This window comes from Chiloscyllium plagiosum, chromosome 10 (genome assembly GCF_004010195.1).
Source record: "Chiloscyllium plagiosum isolate BGI_BamShark_2017 chromosome 10, ASM401019v2, whole genome shotgun sequence".
Classification (NCBI taxonomy): Eukaryota; Metazoa; Chordata; class Chondrichthyes; order Orectolobiformes; family Hemiscylliidae; genus Chiloscyllium; species Chiloscyllium plagiosum.
The window spans coordinates 81,988,049-82,004,828 of record NC_057719.1 but is presented as its reverse complement, the minus strand read 5'-3'; the positions used below and the strand labels follow the sequence as shown (position 1 = coordinate 82,004,828).

Below are 16,780 nucleotides of genomic sequence, written 5' to 3'. Positions count from 1 at the left end.
TATCCATGCCCCTCATAATTTTGTAAACCTCTATAAGGTCACCCCTCAGCCTCCGATGCTCCAGGGAAAACAGCCCCAGCCTGTTCAGCCTCTCCCTGTAGCGCAGATCCTCCAACCCTGGCAGCATCCTTGTAAATCTTTTCTGAACCCTTTCAAGTTTCACAATATCTTTCCGATAGGAAGGCGACCAGAATTGCACGCAATATTCCAAAAATTGACCTAACCAATGTCCTGTACAGCCGCAACATGACCTCCCAACTCCTGTACTCAATACTCTGACCAATAAAGGAAAGCATATCCAATGCTGCCTTCACTATCCTATCTACCTGCGACTCCACTTTCAAGGAGCTATGAACCTGCACTCCAAGGTCTCTTTGTTCAACAACACTCCCTAGGATCTTACCATTAAGTGTATAAGTCCTGCTAAGATTTGCTTTCCCAAAATGCAGCACCTCGCATTTATCGGAATTAAACTCCATCTGCCACTTCTCAGCCCATTGGCCCATCTGGTCCAGATCCTTTTGCAATCTGAGGTAACCTTCTTCGCTGTTCACTACACCTCCAATTTTGGTGTCATCTGCAAACTTACTAACTGTACCTCTTATGCTTGCATCCAAATCATTTATAAAAATGACAAAAAGTAGAGGGCCCAGCAGCGATCCTTGTGGCACTGCACTGGTCACAGGCCTCCAGACTTAAAAACAACCCTCCACCACCACCACCCTCGGTCTTCTACCTTTGAGCCAGTTCTGTATCCAAATGGCTAGTTCTCCCTGTATTCCATGAGATCTAACCTTGCTAATCAGTCTCCCATGAGGAACCTTGATTAATTGTCAGTATTGCACAAGTACCTAACATGCTTGTTGTGTGTTTGTCTTTTTATTTTGTAACAGGTGAAGCTGATTTCAGGAAAGAAAAGTATCTTTGCCCAGAAGCTTGCTGCAAAGAAGGCATCCGAAGCGACTCGGGCAATGCCTTCTTTGAGTGGGGTCACTCCCCCAACTGGGATCCCACAGGAGCAAAGATCAGCTCCAACTCGAGTTATAGAGATATCGGAAAAGGAGCAATCATCAGGTGAATTTGTGGGAAAAGCCTTTATTATTGTAGGCATGTTGAGGAATTAAGTAGGAATAGCAAGTGAGTCTGGGCCATTCTCAGCTCTGAATCCTCTCATGGGATGGCAGGAGTGCTTAGACTGCTCCTGAGATTGAATCCTCTGACAGCAACAGCAGGGGACAGTCTGTTCTGTGAAAGCCCTATATCTTAGACTGGGCAACTCACCAATATGACTGCTTCAGCAATACGATGAACAGAATTAACAGAGACAGAGTGAGAGAGCTATGCCCCTGGTTGATCATTGTGGGCCCAGTTTAAATTGGAAGTGTGCAGGTACACCTGCTGAAAATTTCCGTTAAGTCAAGGTACAGTTTGGTCATGATCTCATGGAATGACAGAACAGACACGTGGGGCTGAATGGAGTACTTCTGAAACTGATTGTGAAGTTTGTTAGAGCCTAATTGAGAGAGTTTGTTTTTGTATGGATTATGATATTTCATCTTTAACTGGTTGCAGATAGTGGATCTGGAGAGAGACTAGGTGGGGAATTAAGCCCTCAAGAATTACAAAGGATTCATGAGGAGAATGTCGCTAGACTGCGGGCCATGTCTAAAGAGGAGATTGAGGAGGAACGCAATAATTTGCTGGCTCGCTTAGGTGAGTAACTGTATCACTGCATTAAACCGCTAAAACTTGGCTTTCTTCATTCCAGTTTCTTTCTCCAGCTTTCTCCTCTCCTCCTCAAGGCATGAAATCGATAAGTGCTGAGTGTCCAACAATGTCACTGTCTTAGTATTCCCCTGTGAAGGGTATCATTTTCCCTACTATCTGGTATGGATCATCGAATGACAGTCAAAAACAGACGTCTTCTGCACCTGCCTTTATCTCATACCTCCTTTGACCAAATGCAAAGGCCAAACTGCCTGCTGCTGCAACTCACAAACTAAGTTTAGTGAATTCTGGCCCATATTTATGCCTGAACCAATTGTCCAGTCATTATCTCATTGTTGTTTAAGAGCTTGCTTTGCATGCACTGTCTGTTGTGTTTCCTAAATTACAACAGTGATTTTATGTAAAATGCACTTAATTGGCTATAAAATACTTTGAGGTATCCTGAGGTAATGAAAAGCATTATATTAATGTAAGTCAATCTTTCCCTCTGTTGCCCTAAGTTCTGTTTTGTTCTACTACTACTACCTTGTCTGATATTAACCAACTAACTAAGCACGAAAGGAGTCAAACGTGGGGCTTTTTGATGGTGATACCTTGTCATGTATGAAAGGCACTGAACAATGATATATGTAATCCTATGTGCTCGCAAAGTTACTGAATGAATATAATCCTATGTGCTCGCAAAGTTACTGAATGAATACAATGGCCAGGTCAAAGCAGGTCAGAGGGTGGGATTTAGTGATGTGGACCTCCCCTCCTGACTCCCTAAACCCTGTTCCCTATCTACAAGGCTAAAGTCAGGAGTGTGATGGATACTTCCTACTTGCCTGGATGAGTGCAGCTTCAAAAGCACCTGAAAAGCTTGCCACCATCCTGGACAAACAACCCACTAGATCATTACCTCATCCACTAGCTTGAACAGTTGCTCCCTTCACCACTGGCATACAGGGGCAGCAGTGTGTACCATCTGCAAGATGCTCTGTAATAAATCACCAAGACTCCTTTGACTCCTTCTAAATTAGAGACCTTTACGATCAAGAAGGACAAAGACAGCAGATATATGGGGACATCCACTGCATCCTCTCCAAGCCATTCACTTTCCTGACTTGGAACTATGTTGTTGTTTCCTTGCTGTTGTTGGATTAAAATCCTGGAACTCTTTCTGCAGCAGCAATGTGTATGTCTTTACTGAGGACTGCTGTGGTTCAACAAGGTCGCCTGTCACCACCATTGCAAGGGCAATCCACATTACAGGAAGGATGTGATAGTGCTAGAGAGGGTTCAAATGAGATTCACCAGGATGTTGCCTGGACTGGAGAGTTTCACTTGTGAAGAGAGATCGGAGAGACTGGGGTTGTTTTCCTTGGTGCAGAGGAGATTGAGAGGGATGTGATTGAGATGTACAAAATAAAGAAGGGCACACATAGTCCCACTGCTTTAGAGGTGTATAATAACATCTCTGAACAGGTCACTTCAAAATAAACAAAAACATAAATTGCTGGAGAAAGTTGGCAGGTATGGTAGCATCTGTGGAGAGAAAGCAGAGTTAGTTTTGATCCAGTGACCTTTCTCTGGCTAGAAAAACATTGCTATATATTCCTGAAGATGGGGTTGGGGGTAGTAGGGGTGAGATGGATGCCAGAGAGAGAGAGAGAGTTGTGCAGACAGAGGAATGAATAGCTGCTATTGTTTTTCATCATCTATGTAAATGATTTGGATGTGAACATAAGAGGTGTAATTAGTAAGTTTGCAGATGACACCAAAATTGGAGGTGTCGTGGACAGCGAAAAAGGTCACCTCAGAGTACAAGGTGTCTTGATCCGATGGGCCAATGGCTGAGGAGTGGCAGATGGAGTTTATTTTAGATAAATGCGAGGTGCTGCATTTTGGCAAAACAAATCAAAGCAGGACTTACTTTTAAGTGTATAAGTCCTGGGGAGTGTTGCTGAGCAAAGAGAGCTTGGAGTGCAGGTTCATAGTTCCTTGAAAATAGAGTTGCAGGTAGGTAGGATAGTGAAGAAGACTTTTAGTATGCTCTCCTTTATTGGTTAGGGCATCGAGTACAGGAGTTGGGAGGTCAGTTGCAGCTGTACAGGACATTGGTTAGGACTTCTGGAATATTGTGTGCAATTCTGGTCGTCTTCGTATTGGAAGGATGTTGTGAAACTTGAAAGAGTTCAGAAAAGATTGGCAAGAATGTTGCCGGGGTTCGAGAGTTTGACCTGTAGGAAGAGGTTGAATAGGCTGAGGCTGTTTTCCCTGGAGTGTCGGAGGCTGAGGGGTGACCTTATAGAGGTTTATAAAATCATGAGGGTCAAGAATAGGATAAATAGACAAGGTCTTTTCCCTGGGGTATGGGAGTGCAGAACTAGAAGGCATAGATTTAGTGTGAGATGGGAAAGATTTAAAAGGGACCTAAAGGGCAACTTTTTCACACAGAGCATGGTACGTGTATGGAATGAGCTGCCAGAGGAAGTGGTTGAGGCTGCTGCAAAGACAGTATTTGAAAGGCATCTGGATGGGTATATGAAGAGGAAGGATTTAGAGGGATATGGGCCTAGTGCTGGCAAATGGGAGTAGGTTAGGTTAGCATATCTGGTCGGAATGGACGGGTTGGACTGAAGGGTCTGTTTCTGTGCTGTACAGCTCTATGACTCTATTATGGGTTGGTAACTGTTGTGTTGGGTAGGAAAATGGGAGAAGATGCTCGAGCTGTGAAACTGTTGAACTCACTATTGGGTTCAGAAGGCTGCAGTGTTCCTTTATTGCTGGTTAATTCTTTCAGAGAGCTATATGTATAATACTGGTGACACTGATGTTGTTACTTGTTTATTGGACTGGAATTACATGTGGCAGTGATAGTTTTTAATACATAATGACAGAAGAACAATTTTTCATTAGTTTATAACTTTTTGAGATTTATTAATTGATTATCATATGTTTCAGCTTCATTGGACATTAGATTTTGTGATGAGATTATTTATTCACTAGGCATATCACATTGGTGCGATTTGTTCACTGATGGCCAATGTATGTTGTTAGTCATTGAGTATTACATAAATGATTTGGATGCGAGCATAAGAGGTACAGTTAGTAAGTTTGCAGGCGACACCAAAATTGGAGGTGTAGTGGACAGTGAAGAGTGGGACTAGATTGGGTTGGGATATCTGGTCGGCATGGACGGGTGGGACCGAAGGGTCTGTTTCCATGTTGTACATCTCTATGGCTCTATTACATTTTGATGCAGTTTATTAGTGGGAATTGTGTTTGAACACTATTTATTCATTGGACATTACGTGATGCTATTTGCTCATTGCAGCATTGCTCTTTGATGTTTGGGTACTGATTTTTGTTTATTGTGTATTGGACATGGCCATCTGTAGTTAGTTCATTGGGCTGTGCACTGTGCTATTTCAGTTTTAAATCTTGACACAGTTCATTCGTGAAGATGCTTGGCAGTTTCTGACTGTGACTGCTACAGCTCCCACTTACTGACATTATGTTAAGAGTAAAAACACCAGAAAACAACATCATTTGTTTCATTACAAAAGCAAACAAGTGACTTGTCCTTCCTCCTGCAGGCATGTGATTAACTTCATTTTGTCCCTCCACTTCCTGTTTAACTAGATCCAAGTTTGGTTGCTTTTCTAAAATCAAGGAAATCTGGAGTGAGTTGCAGTGAAGACACCAAAGATAAAATGGAATCATGTGAAACAGAGAAGACCCACGAAGAGGATCAGATACATTCTCGTTTAGCTAGAGAATCTAAGACCAACCCAGCCAAGGAAGAACCAATGGATCAGAAGCCTACAGGTAAAAACCCACCTAACCCTGAGCTTGACATTGTCCCTCAGAATGCAGCATCTAAAGGTGGATGTTTTAGATGATGGGGAGTTTGGGATGATACATCAAGTATCTGAGAGTTGGAGTGATTTATGAGTAATGCAATTGGATGGAAAGGTACTGTAATGTTACTCAATTCCAGGACAAAATCTGAACTCGCTTGAAACTCATTCACTTACACAGAGTTAAAATTAGACACAACATATGTGCCACAGAAAATGAATTCAGCTGATAGCATTATATCAACAGACACCCCGGTGGTCAAATCACAGTCTTAGGATAGTTGGAAACGCCCTTCCAACTGTACAGTCAGGAACCAGCTCCGTGTAAAATAATATGAAGAATAAGAAACAATGCAGTAGGATTTTGCAACCTGCTGCTCAATTACATCTCTTCTGAAATGGCCATGTCCCAGTTTTCACATTTGACTATTTGTCTTCAGTTAAATTATTTTTTTGCCAGTTTATACATTCACACATTCTGAGCAGCACTGGCTGGTCTAGCATTGACGCCCATTGCTAATTGCCTTTGGGAGGATGGGGGTGACCTGCAGCATTGAATTGCTGCATTCTGTTGGGCAACAATGCACACAATGCTGTCTAGGAGTGAGTTTGAGGGTTTTGACATTGCGATAAACAAAGACAAGTTGATACAATTCCAATTCAGGAGGGTGAGTGGCTTGGAGCGGAGCTTGCGGTTGGTGACGTTCCTATGTATCTGCTGCCCGTGTTCTTCTAGATGTTAGCAGTCACTGATTTAGGAGGTGCAGTTGAAGGAGCCTTGATGAGTTACTGCAGTGCAGTTTGTCAGTGATACACATAGACACTCCTTTGTGCTTGTGGGAAGGGAATGAATACTGAAGGTGGTAATTGATATGGATAAATGGACTATTTTTTCCTGGATGCTTTTGGAGCTGCATTCATTTAGGCAGGGTGGCTAATGGTCCTTCTCCATGAGTTCCAGTGACTTTACCTGATAGCTTTTACCCTTTTTATGTATTTTAAAATAGTTCCTTTTGACAACATGCTGTATTCCTAATTTTCAACTTGTTTCTTTCACTTGAGCCAGCTCTCTAAAATGCCCTTCATAATCTTGAAAGTTTTATTTCATTTATGTCGAAGTTGCAGCCAAGTGCATAAACTCAACTTGATATCTCTGTGTATGTTTAACTCATGCTACTAAGAGAAATGTGATGGCTCAGGTTTGAACACAACCTAGGGCACCAGTGCTACTGTTGTATTGATAAGCAAGACTATAAAAGATATGTGTTTTACATGTAGAAGGAAGCACAGATGAAACCTCTTAACTTCTGAGATGCCTCACAGCTAATATCCCAACTCGAATGACCTGCAATTGGTACAAGTAATTGTGGGAGCTTTCAGCTCATAAAAAAGGAAAGTACATGTCTGGAGTGCGCTCAAAATTCTGACAAAATGCAGTGTGCCCAGAAATAGCTGTAAAGAGTATTTTCACTACTTATAGAAACTGATAGCCATGAAATGGTCCAGGCCTCAAATTTAATCCATCATTACTCATTTTCCTCCCCATTGAAAACTCTGTCTGAGGTTGCATGGAGTCATGTTTGCCCATCATACTGAGCCTTTAGATATACTTCCACTCAAGCATTGTCTTGTTTTTAAAACTCTGCTCCTCATTCACAGTTTTTCATTTTGCTCTGTAATCTCTGAGTCTTACAGCCCTCTGCATCCCTGCATCCATCTGGGCTCGAATGCATTCCCTTTTGTTTTGCTCTATCATTATGATTCAGCTGCCTTGGACATAATGTCTGGAATTTCCTCCTTAAAGCTTTCTTCATGTAAACACCTCTTTTCTCCTTCAAGCTGTTCCACCTATGAACAAGGATTCGTTCACTTCTAATATTTCCTTGTGTGACTCTGTGCCATATTTTGTCTGATGTTGCTTCTGCACAATGTCTAGAGACATTTTTATCATGTTAAAGATGTTCTGTAAAGGCAAGATTTTGCCATGAGTGTTGGTAATTCCTGTTAAAATTCTGCCACTAATGTTTGGTTAAGACATAGCAGAGTTTCCATTCCCAGCAGTGTCTGATTCAAGCAGTAGGGTTGCTGTAGTTTCAGGTTTCTCTATGTCAGTGTTTGCTCATCACCTGCCAGTGTTTTGGGGCTCAGACCAATATTTTAAACATTAGCTATAGTGTTATAACCATGTCAAGCTAGTTTGTCCCCAGAGTTGGAACTGTGAGGTTGAGACACTGATGGGTATTGATCGGGCCAGTCTTGCTAAAATCAATTAGAATGAACGATATTGCTGAGGGTATCAAGTAGTTAATAATAACGCTACAGAAGATCCTGACACTTGGGTGTCCAGCCAGCAAGCCTGCAGTCCTGTTCCTGATTTTGTAATGTAACCTGTGCTCAAATTACTTTTTGTTTTTGGAGGCTTTTCTTGTATGTAGACTTTACTTAGCAGTGAGCTCAGCTATAGGGTTCTTGAATTCTACATTATAATTCTATGGTTCTTGAAGTTTCAGCGAATATCTGTACTTCCCAGAGTGGGACTGACCCAGAACACCCAGCAAGATTCCAAATTGACCTGTGCTGGTCTTTCTCAGGATAGATTGCTACAATAGGTTCCAATGCCCACATGAGTGGAAAAGGGCAATGCCAGCAGCAACCTTATTATAGTAAATATCCCTAGCTGCATAACACATGTATCATCAGACAAAATTTGATAATGAACCCACATTATGATACAGTTGGGGCAGGTGACTGAAATTTTGTCAAAGAACTAGATTCCACAGGGCACCTTAAAAGGGAGAGGCAGAGGGGTTTAGTTGGTGGGAACCTTCAACTCATTTATAAGGATCCTGGCTCTGCGTGTGAAGCACTTTAACTTAGAAGACCACGGACCAGATGCTGGGAAATGAGATTAGGATGGGTAGCTGGGTTATTCAGCCACAAAATAAACAAAGACCTTTCTGGCATGTAACATTTCTGAGTTTCAAAAGGAAGTTTCCGAAATTGGGGGCTCGGCAACAAGGGCACATTTATTTAAAATAGTAACATTTATTAATGCTAAAATTGGGAGGAGTGTGGATATCTCAGATGTTTGTTGGGCTGGAGGAGGTTACAGAGATTGGGAGGGGCAAAGCCGTGGAGGCATTTGTATACAATGGTCGAAATGTTAATGTTCAGGAAGTGTTGTCAGGGAAGGAGTCTGTGCAGGACACTAAAGCACAGAGTGGGAGTTAGCATTCAGGCAGTGAACAGGCAGCAGAGTTTTGGATGGTTGTGGGTTTATGGGGAGTGGAAGATGGTGATCATGAATCTTTTGGATTAATTAAATCTAGAGGTAACAAAACCAGGGATGAGGGTTTCACCACTGAGCTGAGACAGGACAATATTATAGAAGTGGAAGTAGATGATCTTAGCATGGGAGTGTGGTCAGGAGTTTTCCTTGGAATCAAAAATGACACCAAGATCAAGATCAGTCTGTTCGCCCTAATTGCTAGGAAGAATTATAGGATTGCTAGCTCAGGAATTTAGTTTGTACGAGGGACTAAAGACAGAGGCTTTGGTCTTCCCCATTTAACCAGAGGCAGTTGCTGCTTATCCTACTAGAAGAAGTCAGAAGTAGTGTGCTCAGTCAGACAGAATGAATGAAGGAAGATGGTGATGAAATGGATTTTGGTGTCACCAGCATTCATGTGGAAAATGATGCTGTATTTTCAGTTGGGGAGAATGTCGGTGCTGAGCAGGAACAGGAAGAGAAGTCATTACAAATGGTTCTTTGACTGCAATGACATAAGAATGGAGCCAGCCGAGTGCAGTCCCACCTACCAGGGTCAGGGTGGAGGGAGGAATTGGAATTTGAATTGACTGATGTCATCCACTGTGTCAAAGACTGCGAGAAGGATGATTGAGAAGATGATGAAGGACATTTCACGCCATCAGATACAGGATAGAATTTATGGCGTTATCCAGCAGCCAATGCAGGACAATGAACACAGGGGTTATAGGTAAATGTGGCTTAAATTTGGACAAACTCAAATGGGAGAGCAGCAGTCACAACTTGTGAGCAGTTGTGAGGTGAGAAATTTCACAGTTGAACATTCCAGTATGAATGAATCCCTGTAATCAGAAGAGGCTGAATTGGGGTCTCTCTAATTTGTGTAGATGATGTGGCCAGTGGCCAGTGTCTGCAGGCTCCTGGTACCAGAATGCATGAAGAACCAATAGTGGATAGTGCTGCTTTAATGCGTGAACCTTTGATGGATGACAGCACCTCCCTTTGCCTTTGGGCATTGTGTGAGGAGAAGATTGAGGCTTCTGAAAAAAAAAATCCATAGGGTACGGGACAGAGAAGAGAAAAGAGATTGCACTATTTTGGAGGTGTACAGAAATCAATCTTGACTTGAAACCTTTGGCTAAGGTCCTGTCCAGTTCCCATCCGCCTCTGTACTGGATAGACAGGAGAGTTGTATGTTGTACATCCTTGGATAATTGAGGGTTAATAATCAAACTTCTTTGTACTTTGGAATTCTGAGCTTTCCAAGATAGATGACCTTGAGAAAAATCATGGCTTGTCTAAGGCTTTTAGTGTTTGAACATTATATATGAAAAGTAGTTGTGCATAAGTGATAGTAATGACTGAAGTGATTAAGGCATAACATTAGTAATGAACGTGGGTGGTGGGCTCCATTAATACTGTACGGACGACTAATGGTTAATACATCTACACGACATTGGACTTGAGCAATTAAGTTTGGAAGACTTTTATTTGAGAAATGTATGTTTGAAGTAAACAATTATGTCTGTTCACAGACGGATTTTAAAGGATTCAGGAACAGGTATGTCTGAAAGCATGTCTTAGATTTGGAAAAAAATAAGGAACATGATGGGGCCTAGTTTTTAACAGTTATCTTGAAGGTTTGAAGGATAAAATCAGAAACCGAAAGCCACTCTCAGTGTATAGTTAGGTTGATCGTGTGTTGTACCTGAATGAAGTCTGTTCTATATACTTCTCTATCAAATGTCTTATGCTTTCTCAAAGTATGCCATTGTGAATCATGAAGGGAAGGAGGTTGACTAACAGTTAATCTTGAACATTCTTGCTTCATTCACTCATCACATCCTGGCTAAGGAAGCTACAAAGAGCCACCCCTCTGCTTAGCTTAGTATTAATGAGAACTTAACTGAGTTTCACCTGATAAATGATTTGGCAGACCACTGTGTGGGGATTTGTGGTTAGTGAGCTCTACAGCTGAGCATTATTCTGGTCTCGCTAATTGCCGAATCTATGAGATAATTTCAACATTTATGCGTGTATGATTATAATACATCACTGCCTAACCATCACTGAAATAACTCCACGAAGGCTGGTATCCCATCGCTGAGTTGCCTTTTATTTACATATATATACTACAAGACACTGACCCAGTTAACACAGAGCTGGTTCCTAGAGTGAGCAGAATCCCTGACACTCCTGTTTATATATTTTCTTTTGGTTGTTATATACTTCAGGCAATTTAACTGTACAGAGTGTATTTCCTTCCAAAATGAAGATCAAACAGTCAGCTTCATGAAACAGATTATCCCAATAGCCAAGTTACTCCAGCACGTTTATGATTGCTTCTTTAGTTTCTATCCTAAGCAAGGCCTCTGCCCGTTCTATCTTACCGGATGCTGCTGACAGTTCAACATTGGCTTTGTCCAGATTAGCCTATGCAGCTGTTAAGTCTAATTCATCCAGAGCCATTGCTTTGTCAGCCAGGAGCATTCACTGTGACAGAATTATGGCACACACAATATTTTGTTTGTGCACCTTCTTCATCACACACTGTTAGGACCACAGGTTTTAGTACTTGCAATGTGAGTACGTGGGCAAGGAGAATACCAAAGCTTCCAGTCAACTTGTTTCACGTTAGCTTCATTATAAAACACCTCAGTGGGATTTGCGAGTGTAAAAGACATCTTGGTGGCTGCGGCTGCACTGCTATTGCATAGCGCCTGACGAGTAACCCCTGCTGGAACAGGTGCAGCCTGTCAGGGCAGACAATGGAACGGATAGCTGTGGTGAACTTCGTGCAAATTGACGACTCCCTCAATAACCAACCCGCAATTCGACAAGGAAAAGCCAGCACCCAGCCTGCCCTACGGCTCTGTGTAAGCACGGAGGCCTGCCCGACACGTTAATCTCCTGTTTATATCTGTCAGCTAGGACTCCCCTATTGCACCAGGTTAACAGCCCCTCATATTCTGTGAGATCCACCTGGCAAACATTGCTTCGATCACTAAGTGAATAGTTCCCAATTGAAATCCTGTCAAACTTTTTGTCAGCACCTTAGCTCCTTGACCATAATATGAGAAATTGCCTGGCTTATTGTCCTGTTAGGCAGTTCCATCTTTTTATATTTTGAGCGTATAAAGCACCAACTCCTTTCATTGACTTTGGTTCCCTCCTGCATATGACCACTCATTATGTGCTCTTTTCAAAATTTAAGCACTGGATTTGGTGAAAACCACAATAGTCACCATTTTTCTGCTAGCAATCAGTGCAGGAATTGATTCCATGGATAAATCCCTTGCTGCATTAGAATGTAGTCAAGGCATTGAATCTTTGAACCTCCTGAAGTTCTGTAAATGGAACATTTCCTATTTATTGCTGATGATGAGATGTCAGTAACGAACAGTGTGGAAATAGCTGTGGTCTGCACTGAATTGCAGTACTTTTGACTGATGCACGCTGCTGTAAGGTGTGATGGAAGTTGAAATGTGATGATGGCCAAGTGTTGTTGAGATGAGGCTACTTGGATTGCAGGTTGTTCCTCTTTCTCAAAGTTACAGGAGATTTGTTGAACATTCCATCCTAACTAGAATGTATGACTCAATGTGTTCAGTCACATAGTGTGTTTATACAAAGGAAAAACCAAAACAAACCTTTCATTTATGCAGCACATTTACAACTTCAGATCATTTCAACAGCTGATGAAAATCATTTGAAGCTTTGATTTTGATGTGATTTCTTCTAGTCAGTTACTGATGTAATATGATAAACCTGACAGCCAATTCTGGTATAGCAAGCTTCCACAGACAGTGGTAATGACCTGATAATCTGATTCAGTGATCATGATTGGTGTATAAACATTGTCCAAAATATTAGGAAGGAATAATGCCACAAAGTAATTTATGTTCACCTGGGCAGACTGGCAGAGTGTAAGGTTTCAAGTGGAGACTGGTACCTTTAAATGTTCAGCTTTCCCTCATTATTGCACTGTCATATAAGCCTGGATTCAGTTGGCTTCATAGTGATGCAGAGTGTCACCAACAGAGTGGGTTTGATTCCACATCAGCTGAGGTTACCAAGATGGCTGTCCCTCGCCCAAGACGTGGTGATCCTCAGGTTAAAACTCATCATTAGATGAGAGAGACCAGTCCTGTGGTCTTCTAGACTATGGTGACTTTACCTTGCATTGCTGTATAAATAATGTAAAGGTGCTGCATATTGAAAAGGTGAGTTGCACGTCGTAACTAAAATTTTACAGAAAACATTTACCCCTCCCCCCCCCCCCCCCCCCCCGACCCCATCCCCGTTCCATTTCAATTGGACCTCAAGTGTTACATGAGGGCTAAAGAGCAGACATTTCAGTCCTGACAAAGGGTTTGGCCTGAAATGTTGACTTTCCTGGTCCTCAGATGCTGTCTGACCTGCTATGCTTTACCAGCTTGACATCTATTGACACTGGCTTCTAGTATCTGCAGTCCTCACTAATTCATGCCTTGTTCTTAAAATTCTGGCTGCCTCATCTGCATTCATTGCTGTGCTGAGATCATTACAGCTCATTTAAAGCATTAAGCATGGTCAGTAATTATTTAGAGAGAATCTTCTCCGGAATGAAAAAAAAGATTGGAAAGATTCCAATCCATATTACCAGGTAATAAAGAACTGCCAACCTACGGCATGAATGCATTGCTGAAATCTTGAAGAACAAAGCTGCAAGCTATTAGTCTCGGGTTTACAAAAAAATGACCTCACGTAGAAACCATGCTAAACAGGAACCAGGGCTTTCCCTGATCTACAATGAATAAAAACTAACACAGGCAGAAGGCTAATATTGACATGTGCAGTAAATTCTCAGACAGAAAAGCAGAAATTACTGGGGAGAAGCTCAGGTCTGGCAGAATCTGTGAAGAGAAAGCAGGGTTAATGCTTTGAGTCCAGTAACCCTCTTTCAGTTCTGGACCTGAAACGTTAACTCTGCTTTCTTTCCACAGATGATAGTCAACATGGTTTTGAGCGAGGGAAATCATGTCTCACAAACTTGATTGAGGCTTTTGGAGTAGTAACAAAGAGGAATGATGAGGGCAAAGCGGCAGATGTGATCTATATGGACTTCAGTAAGGCTTTCGACAAGGTTTCCCATGGGAGACTGATTAGCAAGGTTATACCTCATGGAATACAGGGAGAACTAGCCATTTGGATACAGAACTGGCTCAAAGGTGGAAGACAGAGGGTGGTGGTGGAGGGTTGTTTTTCAGTCTGGAGGCCTGTGACCAGGGGAGTGCCACAAGGATCAGTGCTGGGTCCTCTGCTTTTCATCGTTTATATAAATGACTTGGATGTGAGCATAAGAGGTATAGTTAGTAAGTTTGCAGATGAGACCAAAATTGGAGGTGTAGTGAACAACGAAGAAGGTTACCTCACATTACAACGGGATCTTGATCAGATGGGCCAATGGGCTGAGAAGTGGCAGATGGAGTTTAATTTGGATAAATGCGAGGTGTTGCATTTTGGGAAAGCAAATCTTAGCAGGACTTATACACTTAATGGTAAGGTCTTAGGGAGTGTTGTTGAACAAAGAGACCTTGGAGTACAGGTTCATATCTCCCTGAAAGTGGAGTCGCAGGTAGATAGGATAGTGAGGAAGGCTTTTGGTATGCTTTCCTTTATTGGTGAGAGCATTGAGTACAGGAGTTGGGAGGTCATGTTGCGGCTGTACAGGACATTGGTTCGGCCAATTACGTCCAATTCTAGTCTCCTTCCTATCGGAAAGATGTTGTGAAACCTGAAAAGGGTTCAGAAAATATTTACAAGAATGTTGCCAAGGTTGGAGGATTTGTGCTACAGGGAGAGGCTAAACAGGCTGGGGCAGTTTTCCCTGGAGATTCGGAGGTTGAGGGGTGACCTTATAGAGGTTTATAAAATGATGAGGGGCATGGATAGGATAAATAGACAAAGTCTTTTCCCTGGAGTCGGGGAGTTCAGAACGAGAGGGCATAGGTTTAGGGTGAGAGGGGAAAGATATAAAAGAGACCTAAGGGGCAATTGTTTCATGCAGAGGATGGTACGTGTATGGAATGAGCTGCCAGAGGATGTGGTGGAGGCTGGTACAATTGCAACATTTAAGAGGCATTTGGATGGGAATATGAATAGGAAGGATTTGGAGGGATATGGGCAGGGTGCTGGCAGGTGGGACGAGATTGGATTGGGATATCTGGTCGGCATGGACGGGTTAGACTGAAGGGTCTGTTTCCATGTTGTACATCTCTGACTCTGTTTGTGAGATGCTGCCAGACTGCTGAGCTTCTGCAGGATTTCTCATTTTGTTTTAGGTTTCCAGCATCCCAGTTAGTCTTTTTCTTGGTCCTCTGCATAGGGGCAGTTCATGTCCAGATGTTAATCTTTAATTGGTCTCCCTGCAGTTACCCTTCACCCTCTCCTTCTGCACCATACCCAACTGATAGTTAATCTGATGAGAGTTTAGTCAGTGCAAGCAGCCCATTTGATAGTGCAGAACATCAGAGTTCATTGCAATCCTTTCCTTGGGACCTTGGATATCAACTAGGACTACAAATGCAGTAAATGTTTCCATTCTTGAGGGTGCGAGATTAATATGCAGCACCACAGCCATTGATGTCCATGATCTATTGGGGGTGCAATTGGCCTGTTTTGGGTAGAATATGTAATTGTGAGATTATGTCAACCTCAATGTTCCAAAACAGGTGTCATCTTTGGTTCAGCTGGGAGTATTAAGTTTTTCTTTTTTTTTGTGTGGCTATCTCAGTTTGAAATAACCACGTTGAAACATTTGTTACCCAACTTGTTAGACTTACTGTGTATATTACACACGTCATATTATTCAGTTTTGCATTTTGGTACAAATGATCAAAAAACAGATTAATACTTAACCATAAGAGGCCAACTCCGCCATTCAATAGGATCGTGGCTGATCTGACACTCCTTATGCTCACATACCTACCTTTTCCCATAACCCTCGATTCCTTTGCTGATCAAGAATCTATCTCAACCTGAAATATACATAAGGACCCTGCCTGCATAGCGCTCTGTGCCAAAGAGTTCCAAAGAAACTCAACCCTTGAGAGAAGAAATTCCTTCTCATTTTGGTCTGAAACTAGCATCCCTATATTCTGAGACTATGCTCTCTAGTCCTAGATTCTCCGGTGGAGGGAAACATTCTCTCCGCATTTACTCTTCAAGTCCCATAAGAATTCTGTATGTTTCAGTGAGATCACCTCACATTCTAAACTCCAGTGAGGAGGGTCCCAACCTGTTTAATCTCTGCTCATATGTCTCCATACTGGGGATCGTCTAAGTGAATCTTCTCTGAACTGTCTCCAATGAAATGATATCTTTCTTTAAATAGGGGGTCCAAAACTGCTCACAGTACTGAAGATGTGGTCTCACCAGTACCTTGCACTGTTGCATTAAGACTTCCCTACTCTAATACTCCAGTCCTCTTGAAGTAAGGGCCAACGTTCCATTAGCCTTCCTGGTTACCTGCTGTATCTGTGTGCTAGCTTTCTGTGTTTTGTGCATAAGTATCTCCAAGTCCCTTTGTGTTGCAGTTTACTGCAGCTTTTCTTTGTTTAAATAATAGTGTTCTTTTGTTCTCCCTTCCAAAATGAACAACTTTGCATTTTCCCACATTATACTCAATTTGCTAACATTTTGCCCATCAATACATCTCCATACAGCCCCACACTCGTCCACACAGGAAACAAGAATGTCAAATCTGCTTTGCAACCTCAACCTCCTTCAGCACTACCTCCTGGATCTCTCTATTGCCTTATTGGTAGTCACACACTCCTATACCTGACCACTGACCGAATTCGAGATAATTAAGGCTGTGATTGCCGCTTGAAACACAGTGTCCAGATAACTCCCTCTCCGTGATGTTTGAAGTTCAGACTCCAGCTCATCAAATCTG

General features: G+C 42.2%; 1 protein-coding gene across 4 annotated transcripts in view; it reads left to right on the top strand.

Annotated features, from left to right (window-relative positions):
• The window catches only part of rpap1 (RNA polymerase II associated protein 1), a 91,558-nt gene that overhangs the window by 15,848 nt on the left and 58,930 nt on the right, over window positions 1-16,780 (top strand). For all 4 annotated transcript variants that reach the window (XM_043698200.1, XM_043698201.1, XM_043698198.1 and 1 more), the window contains exons 5-7: window positions 894-1,074; window positions 1,573-1,713; window positions 5,356-5,541. In XM_043698200.1, the coding sequence (XP_043554135.1) occupies window positions 894-1,074; window positions 1,573-1,713; window positions 5,356-5,541 (508 nt within the window). The remainder of the gene's footprint in view (window positions 1-893; window positions 1,075-1,572; window positions 1,714-5,355; window positions 5,542-16,780) is intronic.